Source organism: Rhincodon typus, chromosome 3 (assembly GCF_021869965.1).
Source record: "Rhincodon typus isolate 14 chromosome 3, sRhiTyp1.1, whole genome shotgun sequence".
In the NCBI taxonomy this organism is placed as follows: Eukaryota; Metazoa; Chordata; class Chondrichthyes; order Orectolobiformes; family Rhincodontidae; genus Rhincodon; species Rhincodon typus.
Window position 1 is genome coordinate 118,694,477 of NC_063334.1, and position 21,587 is coordinate 118,716,063.

Consider the following 21,587-nt stretch of genomic DNA (forward strand, 5'->3'; position numbering starts at 1 on the left):
TTTATTTCTCCATGAAGAGGACACTGCTTTATGGTGATTGGCAAAAGAACCAGAGGCAATGTGAAACAGATAACAGTTTACCCAGCAAGTTGTTAAAATCTGAAATACACAGCCTGAAAAAGCAGATTCAACAGCAACCGTCGAACGCGAACTGGGCAAACACTTGGGGGGAGAAAAAAAGCATGCAGGTTTTTCAAGACCGACTAGGAGAGTGAGATTCATTGCTTAGTTCTAATGAGCTGGCATTGGCATAATAGGCCAAATAGCCTGCTTCTATACTGTCTTCTTTATTTTTGATTCTGTAATGTCAGACAGGAGTCATGAGGTGGTCAGTCAGTAATTGAGCTTTGCTCTTTCAAATTGACCAGAACAACCTGGATATTCTTTCAATACCACTGGGTCAAAATCCTGAAAAAACTTAGACAATAGCATTGTAAACAGTTACAGAGTCAGAGCTGTACAGCATGGAAACAGACCCTTTGGTCCAACTCGTCCATCCTGACCAGATATCCTAAATTTATCTAGTTCCATTTGCCAGCATTTGGCCTATATCCCTCTATAACCCCTCCTATTCATGTACCTATCCAGATGCCTTTTAAATATTGTAATTGTACCAGCCTCCACCACTTCCTCCAACAACTCATTCCATACATGCACCACCCTCTGTGTGAAAATGGCGTCCCTTCGGTCCCTTTTAAGTCTCTGACCTCTCGCCTTAAACCTATGCCTTCTAGTTTTGGACTCCCCTATCTATGCCCTTCATGATTTTATAAGCCTGTATAAGGTCACCCCTCAGTCTCTGACGTTCCAGGGAAAATAGCCCCAGCCTATTCAGCCTCTCCCTATAGCTCAAACCCTCCAACCTTGGCAACAACCTTGTAAATCTTTTCTGAACACTTTCCAGTTTCACAACATGCTTGCCATAGCAGGAAAACCAGAATTGAACGCAGTTTTCCAAAAGTGGCCCAAGTCAATGACCTGTATAGCTGCAACATGACCTCCCAACTCCCATACTCAATGCACTTACCAATAAAGGCAAGCATACCAAATGCCTTCTTCATTATCCTATCTACCTGCGACTCCACTTTAACAGTATCTCATGTACTGCAATGGTTCAACAAAGTGATACATCACCACTTTCTCAATGGCAGCCAGGAATGAAGAATAAATACCAATGATATATTCTGAATATGAATAAAAAAAAAGGAATGAAATGCAAGTCCATTAGCATTAAAATAAGGAGGACGGTTGATAAATGTGTTATAGAACTAAACAGGCAACTAAAATTTTGCTGAAGAATTACAAAGATGAAAAATTCAAGCACAAGCATAGAAATAACATACATGAAGTATTAGAAGACTTAACAGTTGGGAGTGATAGGAGGCTTGGCAATCTCAATGTCTAGACAAGTCTTCAGAGTTTATGTCGAACCTTAATGTCCTTCTCAGGTCACTCTCAGAAAACAGCATTTGATTCTGATCAACAGCAAGTATAACGAAAAAAATTTCATTGACTGCATAGTACAAGTTTGAAGAGAAGAGAAAAAAAAAGTTGCTTAATAGTACAGAAATTGAGTATTGCAGAAAAAAAAAGACAAGAGATTTTCTTCTTGCACTCATCAGGACAGAATAGCAACAACATCATGTCTCAAAGGGAATAATACTTTATACTGAATGAGAATTAGGGTGCTGATTGGTTGCCATGTGGACTCCGATTGTTCAAAGCCAAGGAAAGGAGAATCAAGATAGGTAATACAAGACAGTAATTTATCAAAAGGAGGTCTGCAATCTGAAAACGGATACAGGCAGGCTAAGTGAGCAGAGAAAAATTTGGCAGATGGAGTACAATGTCAGTAAATGTAAACTTGCCCATTCACACAAGAAAAATAGAAAATTAGTACACCACTTAAATAGAAGCAAATTGCAGAACTCAGTGGTACTGAGTGTCATGGCACATGCATCACAATGTTATCATCAAGGTACAGTAGGTATTAAATGGTGGAACAGGCTTCATGGACTGAATGGCCTACTCCTACTACTTGGACAGGCTTCAGAGGGTTCAGCTTGAGTATTGCATTCAATTCTGTGTGCACACTTCAGATACGATGTTAAGACCTTAGAAGGGAAATTTACCAGAATAGTATCAGGATTTGATTAGAGATGGACTGAAGAAGTTCAGACTGACCTTCTTGAAGTATAAATGTTAAAAGAGAAATTCAATCAAGGTGTTCAAATTTAAGAAGGGTTTTGACAGAGTAATTTAGAGAGAAATGGCTTCCAGTAGCAGTTGGCTCAGTCACCAGGGGACAGAGTTAAAGATTGACAAAAAAGCCAAAGGACGACATGAGGAGTTACTTCTTTCACCACTTGAATTACTACACTTTGCAAAATATAGCCTGAAACATTGGTGGGTTCAATCCTAACCTTCTAAACTAAATTGAACAAATAATCGTAGAGTTTTACAGAACGAAAGGAGGCCATTTGACTCACCATGTCTGTACAGGCTCCCAAAAAAGCTACCCAGATCATTTCACTTTCCAGTCCTAATTCTGTAGCCTTCTAGATTCATCCCTTTCAAATATACATGCAGCTGCCTTTTGAAATTTCCTATGGAATCCGCTGCCACTACTCTCCAAAGCAGCGCATTCCAAATCCCTAAAACTCTGTGTAAAGAAGTTTCTCTTCATCCCACTCCCAGCTCTCTTGCTGATAATCTTGATGTTGTGATTGCTATACTGATATATAATAGTTACTGAAGTACCAACTAGTGAATACATAATATCCTTCTTTACCCTGTCAAAATTATTCATAATTTTGAACACCTCAATAAGGTCATCTCTTAATCTTCTCTGCTCCAAGGAGAATAAGCCCAATTTCTCACATCTTTCCTTGTATCCAAAATCCCTCATTCCTGGTATCAATTTAGTAATTCTGCTTTGCATTCTCTCCAGGGTTTTAACATTCTTCCTTCAATAAAGGTGCCCAGAACTGAACATAATACTCCAAATAGCATACGACCAATGATTTGTCAAGGTATACCATTACTCCCTTGCTTTTATATTCTATGCCTCTATTTCAAAACCAAAAGATTCTGTGAGGGTTTGTAACGACTGTTTCAACCTGCGTGGCTACCTTCAGAGAATTATGCATGTGAACCCCAAAGTCCCTCTGCTCCTATACTCCCCTCAAAGTTGGACCATTGACCCTCTATTGTTTCTGTATGTTTCTTCTACCAAATGCATTGCCTCTTATTTCTCTGCATTGAGATTCATCTGCCAGGTGTCTTGCCTATCTGGTCCACTTGTCAGTATTCCTCTGAAGTTGCTCAGCATCATCCTCACAATTGACTATTCTCCCTGGCTTAGCATCATCTTCAAATTCAGATATTTTGCCCACAACAACCATCTTCAAATTGCTTAGACAAATATCTGCAGCGTTCCTCAACTTTGTGAAGGCAGAGGCAAAACATTAAGAAGGAACCCTGTCTGCATCACGCACAAATTGCCATGTACATTTCTGATCAGTCTGTCCCTTTTCTTAGTTATCCACTGCTCTGAATACAGTGCTAAAAAATCTTTGGGCTTTTCTTGATTTTAATTTCCAAACTTCCTTTCTAATGTCACCCCTCTAACTGTTAATACTCCTCCAGGTTTTTTGCCGGATCAATATTTTTGTTCTGTTATAAGCTCTATTTATTTGTTTTATCTCAAATATATACTTCCTGATTACCAGGGAGCTCTAGATTTGGCAGTACTATCCTTTTTCTGTGTAGGGATATGACTACACTATGTTTGTAAAAATTTGCATTTGAATTCCTCCCACTTATTTATCACTGAATGTTGCTAAAATAGTTGTATCCAGTCCACCTTTGTCAGATCACTTCAGATTCGTAAAATTTGTATTTCCCCCAATGAGAACAGTGACTTCAGTCTATCTTTGTTTTTTTTATAATGATGCAATTATCGTCACTGTCTCCAAATGTTACTTTAGTCACTTGCCCAGTTTCATTTCCTAGGACTAAATCTTGAATTGTGCCCCTCTCCCATTTGGTTTGTTACGTGCCAGCTGAAAAACTTTCTTGAATGCTGTTCAAATATTTTGGTCCTTCTGTATCACTCACATTATCTGTAGGCCAGTTAATATTCACATAGTTGAGGTCCTCATTTATTATAACCAGATTATTTTTGCACTCAGTAGTTTGCCGACATACTTGCCCTCCTATTTCAATCATTCTTTTAGTATACCTATTTTTCTTTTTTTTTAAACCTCGAAGCAACCTGTTCGGAAATGTTATTACACATCTCTGGAGCAGGTGGGACTTGAACCTGGGCCTCCTGGGTCAGGGGTAGGGAAAATTCTAGACCATTACTTTGGAGATCCTGCTTTTCAATCTCCTTCATAGCTCCTTAAAATCTGTTTCAGGACATCACCTTTCCTACTCAGTCACTGACACTGACACTGACACTGACATGGGCCACAACCTCTGGACGCTCACCCTCTCCCTAAAGAATGTTCTGCAGTCACTATATGCAGAGGGACACAATATACCTTCCTGCAATTATGTCTACAGCCACAGAAACTCCTATCTTGTGCTACTGGAGTCTTGGCTCTGACAACACCCCTCTGAAAAACCAATACAAGGAAAGTCAGCATAAGTCAAGGTGGGCCATCGGGCTATTCTCTCATTAGAGAGAGGTGAACAGCGGTAGTTTGACCAGACAGTCACCGCTCATCAGGTGAGGGATGAAGACAAGAAGGTGGGACCTTCATAGGGATCACAGTAGGGATCACAGCCAGGAGAAGAAATGAACCCACACTGTTGAATGACTTCACCAGTATCCAAAGCTGAAAACCAATTACTGAATGGGACCTCAGGATCTCCTGCATTACCTGTCCAGCTCTCTTAGACTGCGAGGTTGGTCACATTTTCCCTTTCTGGTTCCTAGCTCATTATCTCCAGTGTAATCAACTTTGAGCTTGCTACCCACTGAGTTCATGTGAGAGCTCAATCTTTTGCAGCTGGTGATACGTCCTGCATATGGTTGCCTTGATCAGCAGCAACATATACGACTTTGCACATAAAATGGGACTCACAGCTGAGCTGCCCAACTACGTCTTAACCTCAGTTATGTTAACTTTATTTAACTCGGCTGTAACTTATTTAATCTTACAACTATTGATAAACCTTATTCCTACTGCTAAATCCAACAAACACAAAGTCTCAAACAGCAGTTATTCACCCAATAATCATCATTCTCTCTTTCCCACGATGTCACAGATTTTATTTCCCAATCCAGTGGAGCTGCAGCTCTCAGACCTGTTTTCTCACTCCTTGTCCTGAAGGCAACAGCCCTGGTCCCAATGCATCTGTGGCCAAGCCTTCCCCTGATAGGGATTGAAAGGTCAGCCAATCACCTTACAGCTTATCTTTGATTTCACTGTTCACGGTCTCTTTCAAAATGCCTGTCTTGGGGCCCTCTGCTCACCTGCTTCTTTGTGTGCTGCTGTTTCTTTAGGCATCCTCCTCTCGCTTGCTCCTCTTTTATGAGCTTTCATCTGACACTTCAATTGTGAAATCAGTTAGATCTGTTTATAGTATACTGCCTCCACTGTTGATCATCCATGTGGTCCCATGTTATAACTTCACCTCACATTGCTGTGGGTTTGGAATTATAGTTAGCCCAAACAACTTAGCAATATCAGAGTGCCTTCATAAAAGAATGGCTTTTTATGGCAATTTAGTTGCTTCACGGTCACATGCCTGATTAAACATGTCTATTTCCATGTTTATTAATGAATTTAAATTCTTTAGCAGTTGTGGTGACATCTTAACTCATGTCTTTGAATCATTAGTCTAGGTCTCTGGTTTCCAGTTCAGAACAGTTTGTCACTGTACCTGTAATCATTTATATTCTAGAACATTCTGGAATTAAGCCCGTGCAATTTCAAAACAACAACTACTGATTTCATAATGAACACATAACAGTCACAGTACAGTTTCATGTCTGCTTGGAACTGACTTAATTGCATAAATCTAGTGCCTTATGAAAATTCCTAAACTGTATTCTTTAATCAATAAATGAATAAGTTATAAAGTTGACTTTCCCAAAATCATCACGCTAATGAAGAGCTCAGTCATTAGTTTGCTCTTTCTCGCTCCAATAAGAATTTAAATCAACTCCAAACTACATATATACATTAAAATGAGGATGAAAGCTTTAAAATTGATTGTTTTTGATCCTTTCATTCAGAAATTGCAATTCATTGAGTGTATTTTAAATCGGGCAATTAACTTGAAAATACTAGAATAGTTATTTCAGGACAGATGTGGTATTACATTAAATATTCTGACCAAGCAAAGGAGGTTTCTACATCAGCTGCTGTACACCTTAAATTTTATACAGGCATACCAGAATATTTTATAGTCCAACAACCCACAAGTAGCTATACCATGAACTGGATCTGTAAAAGCAATGATTAAAATTAGTAAGTATCAGTATATAAAAGAAACCAGCTGAAGTTACACTAAGTCAGGACACTACTACAGCAAGATCAATCGAAAAAGCAGGTAGACAGAGGAACAGAATGAGGGTAATTGTGTTCTTATGTGACTTCATCCTTTAATGTTGTTTCAGGTCAGTGAAAAAGATTGCATGGCTCAGAGTTTCTAGTTCTTATGATGTCAAAACAGTGTATACCATCAATACTTTGTGAAACTGACATTAACCTCTGACATGCACACTCATGCAGTTAAATGCGACAAACCAAAAATGGCCTGAAAATGATTTTCCACCCTTTTACAAGACACTCTGTTCTGTCCTCACAAATGGAAACCAGTATAAAATCAATAAATTGATCTGAATTTCCACTTCTTTTGCACTATTTTCATTATTATAATCCTTAAAATATGGCATTTCATTGAAGGATGCAACCAGAATTTTAACAGTCTAAGACATAATTACTTCTGATTAATTTCTCTAGCCCCGAAAATGCAGTATTTGTAGGTTAAATCGTTCAGGTGCAATTGCAGTCCTGGCCATTCAAACAAGCATCTCATTCAGGAGTAGATCACTCTTGATGACACTGTACCTGGTGTCAATTTATCATTATCATAAAGCTGCAGAAATGTGTTCATTGTACAAGGTTTCAATTATTTATTTCAATTTCACTCCCTTAGGTTTTGTAAGAAATTTACCGTGATTTAACAAAAGATTGTTTATAAAAATACACTCCCCATCGAGTGCCATCATTCATAGCTTGATCATTCTTTCTCTGTCAATTCAGAAGGAATTTATTTTTTACACAGATGGTCATTATAATATGGAACTTGATCACATAAGGAATATTTGAAGCAAACAGCATGGGTGCACTAACGAAAAAGCAAGACAAACATGAGGAAGAAACGAATTGAAGGTAACAACAATAGCATTAAATGAAGGCAGATGACAGAAGGCTATATGGAGCCTAAATACCAGCACAGCTAATTGCACCAAACGGGGGTATGTACCCAACATGGACTGTAGAAGTTCAACAGGATGGCTCACCACCACTATCCCATGTGCAACTAAGGATGGGTAATAAATGTTGGCCAAACGGGGACACTCAGATTCTATAAATGAGTATGTAAGAAAACAATTTCTCTTTTAGTGAACATTGGTGGATTTATTTTAAAATCTGAGTTACGTACCCTACTGACTTACTACTGATTATGGAAAGACAAAGAAATAATGTTTTCAGAACATAGGTAATAACAACATGCACTTCATGTCTTACTCCTAACATACAAAGATGATCCAAGATACTTCACAGTATCAGCAGACAGAATCTGACATCAAGTAAGGTGATGAAGTAGAGTTACCAAAATTCTAAAACCGAAAGAACTGCAGATGTTGCAAACCAGGAGCAAAAACGGAAGTTGCGAAGCTCAGCAGGTCTGGCAGCATCTGTGAAGAAAAAATCAGAGTTAACATTCTGGGTCCGGTGACCCGGTTCTGAGGAAGGGTCACCGGACCCGAAACGTTAACTCTGATTTTTCCTTCATGATGCTGCCAGACCTACTGAGCTTCCAGCAATTTCTGTTTTCGTTATCAAAATTGAAGTTCACCATAATCAAGAAGAAAATCCACCGAATCAATATGTTTCAAACTGTTTTGAGTACGAAGGCCATTTTATGGCTTCAAGATAAATAACATGACAATGTCTTCTATATCCTGATATGGTCCTTGTCAAAATATAATCCCCTTTTATTCCAACTAAGGCATACGCTAGCTTTTGTAAGCATTTTTTAATCCATTAAATATGTAAATTAGAGAAACTGAATGAAACTCATCTTGACACTTTCACACACTTTCAATTCAGGGTAATGGGAGTAAAGGTATGTGTTTAACTAACTGCTCCGAGTGCTTTCCAACATTGTAAAAGGATAGCAAGGCAGGATGTACAATGAATAAAAGATGCATTTAAGCTACAACTGTTATTGCGAGGGATCAAAGTCCGTCCTTAACTCATCTAGTCTATAAAGCTGTGGTTACAGGCAAACAAACCATTCTAAGTATTTGGTTTTATGAAGAAACCTTTATAAAAGCAATATATGTTACGAAATAAATGGGGAGTGGCACCTCATGACTCTTATGCTGGTGCTGCAATGGCAACCAATCAACATTTTGCACGTCAAATAATAATTCATTTAAATATCTGTCAGCAAAAAAAAACTTGTTTTCTAAGCACCAGTTTTGATTAATTAATTGATCAATCATTACTTCTAAGGAAACATTTTAAACCACTTAAATTAACAGAATGCTTCTTATCCAAATACTGATACCGCACAACAACAAAGGTCTGAAAGAATCATGAAGAAAACAGTATTTACTCAACTGAAAGATGTCCCTATTCTGCCATTAACATTCAGAACTCACCAGAGGAAAAGATTGCTGCAAACAAAAATACATTTTTTTGTATACTTTTGAAGGAAATAAAATAACCAAATAAAGCATCAACCAATACAGAAATGCAGAAAAAACCAAATGGGGTCCTTACAATAATCAGAAAACAGAATGTTCATGAAAAATAACAAAACCAGAAAACAATCTATTCTTTTCTTATTGTTAGAATGAAGCTGTTCAGCACACTGCAGGTCAACAAATTGGATCAATGAAACAAGCAGATGTCAATCTTCCAGTTCCATCAAATTTATTATAAGTTTCTCTAAATAAAAGAGGCGCACATGTATAGTTTGACTACTTGAACATGAGTACATGCTACTTACTGAATAGAAAATTTTCTCCATTACAATAAAGCATGAAAAATGAATAAGGTGTCAAGATCTGAACTTTACAATGCATCATGCCTTGGACTGTAAATAACCTATTTTAAATCACCACATATTGCAAACAAGGCTGCGTCATTTGCACTGAAGCAGTTTTGAATTAACCCTGCTTAAATCAGCAATATTAAGCTAAAAATGATGCCGCTTATGCGGCATTATAAAAAGAATTAATAGAGGGAGAAAAACTGCATGACTCCAGTAGGCACACCTTATACTGCAACTACGAATTGAATTCTTAACCTCTGGACTGAAACCAAGATTCATTGCTGTGGGGGAGGTGGAAGGAGGAGAGAGAAAGACTGAGCTGCAGTGCTAAGATTAATATGTAACACTGGATTTCTTTGTGAAACCGTTTTAGTCCAGTGCTTAAAATGCCTGGCACTGAACACGATTTAAAACAACAGAGCATTATTAATATGAACATGACATATATCACAAGGATCTTTCATGCAGATATATTTCCTTATAAATATTCAATCCACAGTAAAATTTCTTATCTGACATCTTAAATTTCATCTAGAGGTTTCATTTAAGCAGAAAGTGTTGAAGAATTAAAACAGCATCTATCTGTATTACCTACAGCACAGATGGTATCACTGACTAACCAGCGTGATCTCTTAGGACTAAACCATTCAAATAATCAAATATAGGAATATCTAGAAGCAAAAAGGCAAAGAAATGTGAAAATAATTCTAACCGAAAAATAAAACAAAGCTATCAAATTGGATCAGTAGAACAGTAGGAATCTTAAAGTCTGACACTCTTTCAAAACACGGGCACAATTTATACTACCTCTCAAGTGCACCTTCCCTCGTTTATAAAAGTCTAATGGTAAATAGTCTTGGAACTAGAACTCACCTCTTTTATGCATCTCTTGCAAAGGAATGCAGTCTCTACCACCACCATCATAAGGTAAATAAGGGTCAGATGGCATATCCATATGATATCAAGAAAGAAGCAAGTTAGCTGAACTGAAAATCTGTCACATTACCCTCTCAACCTGCACAGTAGCAGAGCTGCCATATCTGCTCAGGAAAACAGGCTGTGTATGCGTGCAGCCTTGTGCACAAACTTAGTCCTGTTATAGGCTATGTAAGCAACAGGAAACTGATGCAAGCAACAGGAAATTGCTCTGTAGTGTTGCTACTGGTTACCGGCTCTGACACAGAAGCTTAACAGCGGAATAAATGCACTGCAGCTAATCTTTTTGAAGGTGACAGCTCCAGTTTAGGTAGATAACCTGTTTCTAAATAGTTGAGAACTAATATTCTACTGCTAGAAGAAAAATATAACTAAATGTACAGGAAAACTTTGTTTCGTTCATATTTCCATTGTGGCCCTTACCTATAACAAGAAGCAATAGCAGAGAGAAAAAGTCAGACAAAGGAAAAAAGACAAAATGACTGAGGAAAAAAAATAGGAGAGAAAGAAAAAGTGAGAAACAGAAAGAAAAGCATCACCTATAAATATTATTTTAAAAATGTGTCAAATTGTTTCACAGCCAAGGAACGCAAACCAAATTACCATTTATTGTGGCATGCAAGACAACCTTCAAAATGGGGAGGTAATGGCCTAGAATGAGGGAGGTAATGACCTAGTGGTATTATCACTAGACTATTAATCCAGAGACCCAGGTTCCAATCCTATTGCGGCAGATAGTGGAATTTGAATTCAATACAAATCTGGAATTGAGAGTCTAATGATGACCATGAATTCACTGTTGATTGTTGGAAAAACCCCCATCTAGTTCACTAACATTCTTTAGGGAAGGAAATCTGCCATCCTTACCTAGTCTGGCCTACAATGTGACTCCAGACCCACAATAATATGGTTGACTCTCAACTGCCCTCTGTGATGGGTAATACATGCTGGCCCAGCCAGCGACACCCTCATCCTGTGAATGAATAAAAACAAAACTGAACAATCTTTCCAAAACTATGATTCATCTGCCAAGTATAAAGTGTGAGTTGGCATTGCAGTAGGTGGCCATCATTTTGAAATGTGGAAAAAACATAAAAGCACTAATTCAATTAAATCAACAGGACATGAATGATTTCTACAATATACCTTTAATTGTAATCCAAATATTTTACAAACAATCACACTCATTGTCCATGGTATTCACTACAAAGAATACATTGAATTTATTGAATCGCTTTGGCTGTGGCATCATCATAAAAATCTCACCCAGATCAGATGAGGTGTTTTAGATTTTAGAATAATCCCTTCACATCAAATCATCTTCCTCTAGATCCAATTAATTGAATGTGCCATAGTTTTCAAATAGGCTGATGACAGTAGTGTGTATTCATTCTTTTTTAATTTGTTAATAGGAACTGAGCATCACTGGCTAGGACAGTGTTTATTACTGATCCTTAATTGCCCAGAGGGCAGGGAGAAGTAACCACATTGCTAAGCATCTGGGTTGCATAGACCAGACCAACTAAGGACAGCAGAGCTCCTTGCCTAAAGGACATTAGTAAACTCACGATTTGCTGACACAACTACACAAAACATCAATCAAAGCACCACACAAACTTCAATACTGCGAGGATTTTTTTGCTGTATCAACCAATCACCTATTCCATTCTTCTTGGACATGCTCCTTGAAGAAGTTGGTCAGGGCACACATGCAAAGGGTGAATGACCTCCTGATATTTATGGGTAGCTTGTATGTTATTTCTTCAGAAGTTGTTTCTCTAATAGGTTTTCAGAGATCTAAGCACATCCCACACTAAAAATTATGGTCTTCATGAATGCCACTGAGATACCTATTCCATGCATCACTAATTCAAAATTTCATTCCATCCTCATCCAATCAACAGATGTCTTGGATATGAACATGCACAGAAGGTTCGGTCGGGATTTTGGTTTTTAACAGTTTCATGTTTTAAAATTACCATAAGGCTATCAATTTCATTTGGCAACCATGTAAGCTACTACCACTGTGATTCTTGTCATCTTATCCTGTGCTTTTCACAAGAACGGTTGTCTGAACTTTCCAGTCATAGTTCAGTTCATGGATATGTTGAAATTCATGGGTATTGCATTCACAATGTTAATGTGACATAACATTTTATAATTGGCCAACATGGTTGGCAAAGTCCACAGTCACTCTTTAGTCTTATCACTCCACTGGTCACAACAAATTTAAATATTTTACCCAGTTAACAATATAGTCATTCACATACTCATTAAGCTGAGCATAAAGAAAAGTCCATCAACTGGGTTTCTTTAAATAATTAACAAAATTGATTTTTTTATGTAAAAAGTTATTTGACAAAGATACAAATCTGATTAACATGATTTGAAGTATGAAAGTATAAATATTCATCCTAAATAACCTAACACACATGCACACACCACATAAAAGAAAATATATACTTCTGCAGAGATGAATTTTGAAACAAAAAACACTTCAGCCCAAGTAATGGACAGTTCTTGAAGGAAAAAAGGATAAGATATGAAGTGTCCCAGATCATTTTATTCCCTGTGTTTGCACATGTAGACAGCTGTCACTAGACACAGACTAGTTACTGGGATGTTCAAATGTAGTTAATTCAGGCAATGATAAAAGGAAGCCCTTTGGATCTTTCAGGCTGAACAGCTGTTTCAGATTTTCAGGTCTCGTGATACTCGAGATTTTCTCAGAATGGTAGTAAGGACCTGTGCTGGGAATTGGGGCAAGAAGGGAATATCTTGTCTCTTCAAAGGCTACACTTCAACTAAATTCCAAACAACATCAACAGCTCCTGACATGCATAAACTCAGACATACGACTTCCATTAAGTCCAAGTTAAGTAAAGTCATGTGACTTCCAGTAAATCTAGCAGCTCCACAGATCACGAACATTTATTTATTTTAAAATATGTGACTTCTAATAAGTGATTTTGGGGAAAAAATTGTAACCCACACAGTCTTTATAGAAACCTATTGAAGAAAACCAATTTTCACAATCCTTTAGATATGTCTGCAAAAAAAATCAAGAATAGAAGCACCTTCATAATATTTACTTTCTTTCTCCTTGCACATTCTTCCTTCTCACATAACCATTTAATTCTTTTCTGAAAGCCTAGGTAGAATGTGGTAAAACATTCTCAGGTTGCAAATTCCAAACCTGAACCACTCACTTTTGCCTTTTTTAATTATTACTTAAATCTGTGCCCCTTGTTCTTTTTGCAAGCGGAGCTACTACCTTTCCATTGACTCAGTCCGGATCTCTCAAGATTTTGAATACTTTAAACAGATCTTTCATGTTTTTCATCCTCTTTTTAAAATTTCTGCTGTAATTAAGACTGCTGTTATTACAAACATGTAGAAATCTATGACAGTATAAACATGTAACATTAATTAAATATTATATAGGAATGAAAAACAGCCTATGTTTTACACATTCTAGTTATAATACTATTTAGTACCATCTATGGCACAATTTGTAGAATCATAGAATCCCTACGTGTGGAAACAGGCCCTTCGGCCCAACAAGTCCACACTGAACCTCAGCGCATCCCACCCAGACCCATCCCCCTATAACCCACCTAATCTACACATCCCTGAACACTGCAGGCAATTTAGCATGGCCAATCCACCTAACCTGCACATCTTTGGACTGTGGGAGGAAACCGGAGCACCCATAGGAAACCCACAGACACGGAGAAAATGTGCAACTCCACAGAGACAGTCGCCCGAGGCTGGAATCGAACGCAGTTCCCTGGCGCTGTGAGGCAGCAGTGGTAACCACTGAGCCACCGTGCCACCCATAATCACCACTTGCAACAATCACCGCTTGAGAAATGTAATGGGTGTACAGGGTATAAGGTACAAAGTCAAATCTTCAGAGTACAAATTCCAAATCTAACTTAATATTTGATCAGAGCACTCACTATAAGTAGCTGTTGCTAACCATCAATACTTGCTACAAAATACAATAAAAGGGTGGACAGAAGAAGAAACTTCAATTATCAGATCTAAAAGATACCTGGTATTGTATCACAGGAAGCTTATTATGCCCACCCCTTTGTTCTTAGATTGCTTAAATAACAACTGAGGTCAACCAACTACTATACACTTCTACAATAATGAAGTGGATGCTTTCAATTGTGATTGTCCACACATCTCCAACATCTCTACTCCACCAAATTAAAAAGTTGGTCTGAAGAGTTTTATACTGCTGCCAATACTTATGGTTTCATATAAAGCGAACTCTGTACAATTTTCACAGGAAAATTATACATAATGCTTTATTTACATTAAGCTCACAATTTGTTTGATGAATCAAACAAGTAGTTTATGAAATATATATTTTCATCCTCAGGATACAGGTACATTGACAAGGACATTAATTGCTCTTCCCAGAAAAGTAATCGAATCATGTTTGATCACTTCAAGGCACCTCAGAATAAATCATGGGCTATATGGTGTCATTTACAAGTCTTCTTCCTTAATACAGTGAACCAGTTCATCTTTACCACAAATCAACAGTTTCAGAGTCACTTTCAATAATATCATTTTTTTAAAATTTCCACACAGATTTTTAAAAACAAAACTAAAATTTTCAAACTGTTAAACTGGGATTTATATTGACATTCCTTGGATTAATCAATTCTGTCTTAATACTTCCAAACACATCACATTCTTGTTTAGCAACATTCAACCATCCACAAATTTCCATTAACTACTGGGGAAGGTGGTCATTATAAAAGATTATCAAAATTCTATTTACAAATTGTTATGGACCAGCCCCAGGTCAGTGGGGAAGAATTTCAAAGAACTTCTGAAATCTTCATAGGGTAGGGAGAGGTGTCATTCTTCTTCTGCCAATGGAGATATCATACAAGTGTGGATATTTCTTGCAGCTAAGAAGGCAACATAGAAAGTTAATAGAAGAGTTTTCATTGAGCAACTAAGAAGAAACCTAGCACTAGATTGCATGGGCAATAGGATTAGGGTTAGGGTTAGGGTTAGGGTTAGGGCTAGGACTAGGGGTGGGGCATAGGATCAGTAACCAAAGGACATGAATTTAAAATAATTGGCAAAAGATGCTTAAGTTATGCAGTTTAATTTGTGATCTGAATTGTTGCCAAAAGGGATGATGGAAGCAAAGTCAATAGTAACTTCAAAAAGGTTGTTGGTTATACTTGGAATGGAAACATTTGCAGGTTTTCTTTTTTGTTTTTTTTTGGTGGTGTTCGGTGTCTTGAAAAATATTAATGTAGACATATCCCTGGGCCCTAATGAGATCTATTCCAGGATACTGAGGGAGGCGAGAGAGTAGCTTTCTGGGGTCTTAATAAGAGATCTTTGTATCCCCTTTAACCACGGGTGAGGTCCCAGAAGAGTGGAGAATAGCCAATGTTGTTCCTTTGTTTAAGAAGTGCAACAGAGATAATCCGGGAAACCACAGGCCAGTGAGCCTTACATCAGTGGTAGGGAAATTACTGGAGAAGATTGTTAGGGACAGGATTTACTCACATTTGGAAAACTGTGAACTTATTAGAGATAGTCAGGATAGCTTTGTGCAGAGGAGATCTAGTCTCAAATTTGTTTGAATTTTTTGAGAAAGTGACAAAGATGATCCATGGCAGCAGGGCAGTGAATGTTGTCTACATGGACATTACTAAAGCACTTGACAAGGTCACTCATGGTAGGCTGGTCCAGAAGATTAACTCATATGTGGTCCACAGTGAATTGGTAAGTTGGATACAAAATTTGCTTGGTCATAAAAGACAAAGCGTAGTTGTGGAGGGGTATTTTTCTGACTGGAGGTCTGTGACCAGTGGTGTTCTGCAAGGATCATTGCTGGGACCTCCTTTTTTATTTGTAATATAAATGATTTGGGTGAAAATGTGGGTGGTCCGACAGAAAAATTGGTGGAGTTGCAGATAGCGAGGAAGAGGTCAAATGCAAGAGGAAAATATGCAGTGAACAGCAGCACCCTTAGGAGCATTTATGTACAGAAGGATCAGGAGGTGGAGGCGGTTGGGGGGGGGGGGGGTCCATAGCTACTTCAAAGTGGCAACATGAGTGGATAAGGTGGGAAAAACGTGTATGGCATTCTTGCCTTCATCAGTCAGGGCACTGAGTATAAAAGTTAGCAAGTCACACGCAGCTGTATAAAAATTTAGTTAGGCCACATTTGGAGCATTGTGCACTATTCTGGTTGCCACAGTACAGGAAGGATGTGGAGGCTTTGCAGTGGGTACAAAACAGGTTTACCAGGATGTTGCCTGGATTGGACTGCATTAGCTGGAACAAGAGGTTGCACAAACCTGGATTGTTTTCACTAGTTTTGGAGGCTATGGGGCAACCTGATAGAAGCATATAAAATTCTGAGAGGCATGGATAGGGTGGATAGTCAGAGCCTTTTTCCCAGGGTGGAAATGTCAAATACTCAAGGACACAGTTTTAAGCTAAAAGGGGAGAAGCTTAAAGGAGATGTGCGAGGCAAGAATTTTTTTAAAATAGAGGATGGCAGGTGCCTGGAACGTGCTATCAGGGGAGAAGCAGACATGGTAGTAATGTTTAAGAGGCATTTAGACAGATAAATGAACAGGCAGGGAGTAAAGGAACACAACCATGTGCAGGCAGCTGGGATTAGTTTGGAGTGACATTATAGTTGGCACAGACATGGTGGGCTGAAGGGCCTGTTCCTGTGCTGTACTGTTCTATGTTCAACATATTATACTCCATCTGCCAACCTTTTGCCCACTTACTTAACCTATCAAAGCTCTCTGTAATCAGTTTGAATCCCTCTCGCAACCTGCCTGTCCACCGGTTGTGTTGTCTGCAAATTTGGCTAGAGTAAATACACTTCTTTCCTCCAAGTCATTAATATATATTGTGAATAGTTGTGCTCCCATCACTGATCACAGATCACCAGCATGAAAAAGAAGCCCTTAGACTCACTCGCTGTTTCCTGCCCATTAGCCAGTTCTCTATCCATGCCAAATACTACCTCCAACACCATACGCTCTAATGCCTTAACCTTTTGGGAGATATCTTGTCGCATGCCTTCTGGAAGTCCAAGTGAAACAGTGGTTCCCCTCCAACCATTCTGGTTGAGACTGACTTAGAAAATTAGTCAGATGGGATTTCCTTTTCAATAAACCATGCTGATTCTGCTTAATTAGATTATGATCTTCCATAAGTTCTGCTATTACTTCCTCCATAATTGATTCTAATACTTTTCCAACAATAGGCTAATTGGCCTATAGTCACCTGCTTCTCTCCCTTTTTTAATAGGCGTGTCACAATAGCAGTTTTCCAATTATCTGGTACTTCTCTAGAATTCAATGATTTTTGCAACATTACAACTAATATATCCACTAGCTCGATAGCTGCCAACATTTCGGATCCTAAGATGCAAGCAATCAGGGCCAGGGGACTTATCTGCCTTTAGCCTAATTAGTTTGTCCAATACCATTTCTTTGGTGGCGGTGCTTAATTCCTCCTCATATTTTTTAGAAATAATAGGATGTTCAAAGTATTTTCCATCATAAAGATGGATGCAAAATATCTTTTGTAAGTCCTCTGTCACTTCCTCTTTCCCCAAAACCACCTCGTCAGATTAATTTTCAAAGGGGCCTATATTTACTTTGACCTCTCTTTTCCTTTTCATATATCTAAAGAAGCTATTACTGTCAGTTTTTATTTTCCTTGTCAGTTTGCCCTCACAGTTTATTTTCCTTGTCATTTCTTTTATCTTTTCAGTCATCCTTTGCTGGATTCTGGATTTAAATTCTGGATCTTCAGTCTTCGGGCTAACATTAACTTCTTAAATGCCTTCTTAAATGCTTTGTGGAATGTCTACAAGATGGCTTTTTGGAACAGCTGGTGGAGGAGTCCACTAGGGAACAGCAATACTGGATTTAGTGTTGTGCAATGAAGCAGACTTGATAAGGGAGCTTAAGGTGAAGGAACTCTTAGGAGGCAGTGATCATAATATGATTGAATTTACTCTGCAATTCGAGAGAGAAAGAACAGAATCAGAGGTGACGATATTACAGCTGAATATAGGCAACTACAGAGGCATGACGGGGGAGCTGGGCAGAATTGACTGGGAGAAGAGCCTAGCAGGAAAGATAGTGGAACAGTAATGGCAGAAGTTTCTAGGAGTAATTCAGGAGACGCAGCAAAAATTCATCCCTAGGAAAAGAAAGCATGGTACAGGGGAGACTGGTACATGGTTGACTAGGGAAGTCAGGGATAGCATTAAAGCAAAAGAGAAAGGCCCAACCATCTTCAGCTGCTTGATCAATGACCTTCTCTCCTTCATAAGGTCAGAAGTGCGGATGTTCACTGATGACTGCATAATGTTCAGCGCCATTTGGGACTCCTCAGATACTGAAGTAGTCCATGTACAAATGCTAAAAGATCTGGACAATATCCAGGCTTGGCCTGACAAGCAGCAAGTGACATTCACGACACACAAATGCCAGGCTATGACCATCACCAATAAGAGACAATCTAACCACCACCCCTTGACATTCAATGGTGTTACCATCACCGAATCCCCCATTATCAAAATCCTGGGGGTTATCATTGACTAGAAACTCAACTGGACCCACCACATAAACACAGTGGCTACAAGAGCAGGCCAGAAGCTAGGAATACTGTGGCAAGGAACTCATCTCCTGACTCGTCAAAGCCTGTCCACCACCTCCAAGGCACAAGTCAGGAGTGTGATGGAATACTCCTCACTTGCCTGGATGAGTGCAGCTCCAACAACACTCAAGAAGCTTGACATCATCCAGGACAAACCAGCCCGCTTGATTGGCACTACATTCACAAGCATCCACTCCTTCCACCACCGATGCTCAGTAGCAGGAGTGTGTACTATCTACAAGATACACTGCAGAAGTTCACCAAAGATCCTCAGACAGCACGTTCCAAACCCACGACCACTTCGAGCTAGAAGGACAAGGGCAGCAGACATATGGGAACACCACCACCTCCACGTTCCCCTCCAAGACACTCACCATCCTGGCTTGGAAATATATCACCATTCCTTCACTGTCACTGGGTCAAAAACCTGGAATTCCATCCCTAATAGCATTGTAGGAGGACTGCAGCGGTTCAAAAAGGCAGCTCACCATCACCTTCTCAAGGGCAACTAGGGATGGGCAAGAAATGTTGGCCAGCCAGCGACACCCACATCCCACAAATGATTAGAAAAAAAATGAGGTAACCACGGCTGACTAGGGAAGTCAGGGAAAGCATAAAAATAAAAAAGAAAGCATATAATGTGGTGAAGGGCAGCAGGAAACCAGACAATTGGGAATTTTACAAAGACCAACAGAGAACAACAAAAAAAATGAGAAGGGAGAAGATTAAATATGACGGTAAGCTAGCCAGTGATATAAAGTAGGACTGCAAGACTTTCTTTGGATATATCAAGGGCAAAAATGAGGCAAAAGCAGGCATTGGACTGCTGGAAAATGACGCTGGAAATAGTAGTGGGGAACAAGGAAATGGCTGAGGAACCGAATGATTACTTTGCGTCAGTCTTCACAATGGAAGACACTAGTAATATCGCAAAAATTCAAGAGAGTCAGGAGGCAGTGCTGAGTATGGTGGCCATCATCAAGGAGGAGGTGCTAGAAAAACTGAATGGCCTGAAGGTGGATAAATCACCAGGACCAGATGGACTACACCCCAGAGTTCTTAAGGAGATAGCTGAAGAGATTGTGGAGGCATTAGTGGTGATCTTTCAGGAATCGCTAGAGTCAGGGAGGGTCCCAGAGGACTGGAAAATCACTAACGTGACACCCCTGTTTAAAAAGGGAGTAAGGCAAAAGATGGAAAATTATAAGCTGATTAGGCTAACCTTGGTCGCGGGTAAGAATTGAGTCCATTGTGAAGGATGGGATTTCTGAATACTTGGAAGTGCATGGCTTCATAAAGGGAGGTCATGCCTGACAAATCTGTTGGAATTCTTTGAGGAAGTCACAAGCAGGTTAGACCAAGGAGAGCCGATGGATGTTATCTACCTGGACTTTAAGAAGGCCTCTGACAAAGTGCTGCACAGGAGGCTGCTGAGTAAGATAAGGGCCCATGGTGTTAGAGGCAAGGTGCTAGCATGGATAGAAGATTGGCTGTCTTGCAGAAAGCAGGGTCTTTCTCAGGATGGCAGCTGGTGACAAATGGTGTTCCACAAGGGTCAGTGTTGGGATCACAACTTTTCACCTTACACATTAATGATCTAGATGAAGGAAGTGAGAGCATTCTGGCTAGGTTTGCAGACAATACAAAGATAGGTAGAGGGACAGGTAGTATTGAGGAGGCAGGGAGGCTGCAGAAGGATTTGGACAAGTTAGCAGAATTGGCAAAGAAGTGCCAGATGGAGCACAACGTGGGAAAATGTGATGCCATGCACTTTGGTAAGAAGACTAGAAGCATGGGCTATTTTCTAAATGGGGAGAAAATTCAGAAGTCTGAAGCGCAAAGAGTCTTGGGAGTTCTAGTCCAGGATTCTCTCAAGATAAACATGCAGGTTGAGTCAGTAGTTTGGACAGCAAATGCAACTTTGGCATTTATTTTGAGAGAACTTGAATATAAAAGCAGGGATGTACTTCTGAGGCTCTAAAAGATTCTGGTCAGACCACATTGGGAGTCATGTGCGCAGTTTTGGGCCCCATATCTCAGGAAGGATGTAGTGGACCTGCAGCAAGTTCAGAGGGGGTTCACAGGAATGGTCCCAGGAATGCAAAGCTTAACATATGAGGAATGTTTCAGGACTCTGGGTCCATACTCGATGGAGTTTAGAAGGATGAGGGGGGATCTAATTGAAACTTACAGAACACTGAATAGTCTGGACAGAGTGGATGTTGGGAAGATGTTTCCATTGGTAGGAGAGACTAGGAGCCGAGGGCACAGACTTAGAGTCAAGGGAAAATCTTTTAGATCGGAGATACGGAGAAACTTCTTCAGCCAGAGAGTGGTGAATCTACGGAATTCATTGTCACAGAAGGCTGTGGAGGCCAGGTTATCGAGTGTATTTAATACAGAGATAAATAGGTTCTTGATTGTCAAGGGGATCAAGGATTAGGGGGAGAAAGCAGGAGAATAGGGTTGAGAAACTTAGCAGCTATGGCTGAGCAGACTCGATGGACTGAATGGCCTAATTTCTGCTCCTATGTTTTATGCTTTTCCTTTGAACTTAATACTGTCAACTCTGTTATCCATGGTTGGTTTTCCCTCTCAAATAATCTTTCCTCCTTATTGCAATGTATTTCTGCAGACAATCATGAAATACCTCCTTAAAA

The 21,587-nt window shown here is 39.3% G+C and overlaps 1 protein-coding gene across 4 annotated transcripts in view; it reads right to left on the reverse strand.

The window, feature by feature from the left end:
• The window catches only part of clcn3 (chloride channel 3), a 119,598-nt gene that overhangs the window by 74,587 nt on the left and 23,424 nt on the right, over positions 1–21,587 (reverse strand). For 2 of the 4 annotated variants that reach the window (XM_020533712.2, XM_020533710.2), the window contains exon 1: positions 10,183–10,378. The exons of the other annotated variants lie outside the window; for them this stretch is intronic. In XM_020533712.2, the coding sequence (XP_020389301.1) occupies positions 10,183–10,264 (82 nt within the window). In that variant the 5' untranslated portion in view covers positions 10,265–10,378. Of the gene's footprint in view, positions 1–10,182; positions 10,379–21,587 lie in introns of those variants that run through there. 4 annotated transcript variants of the gene reach the window in all.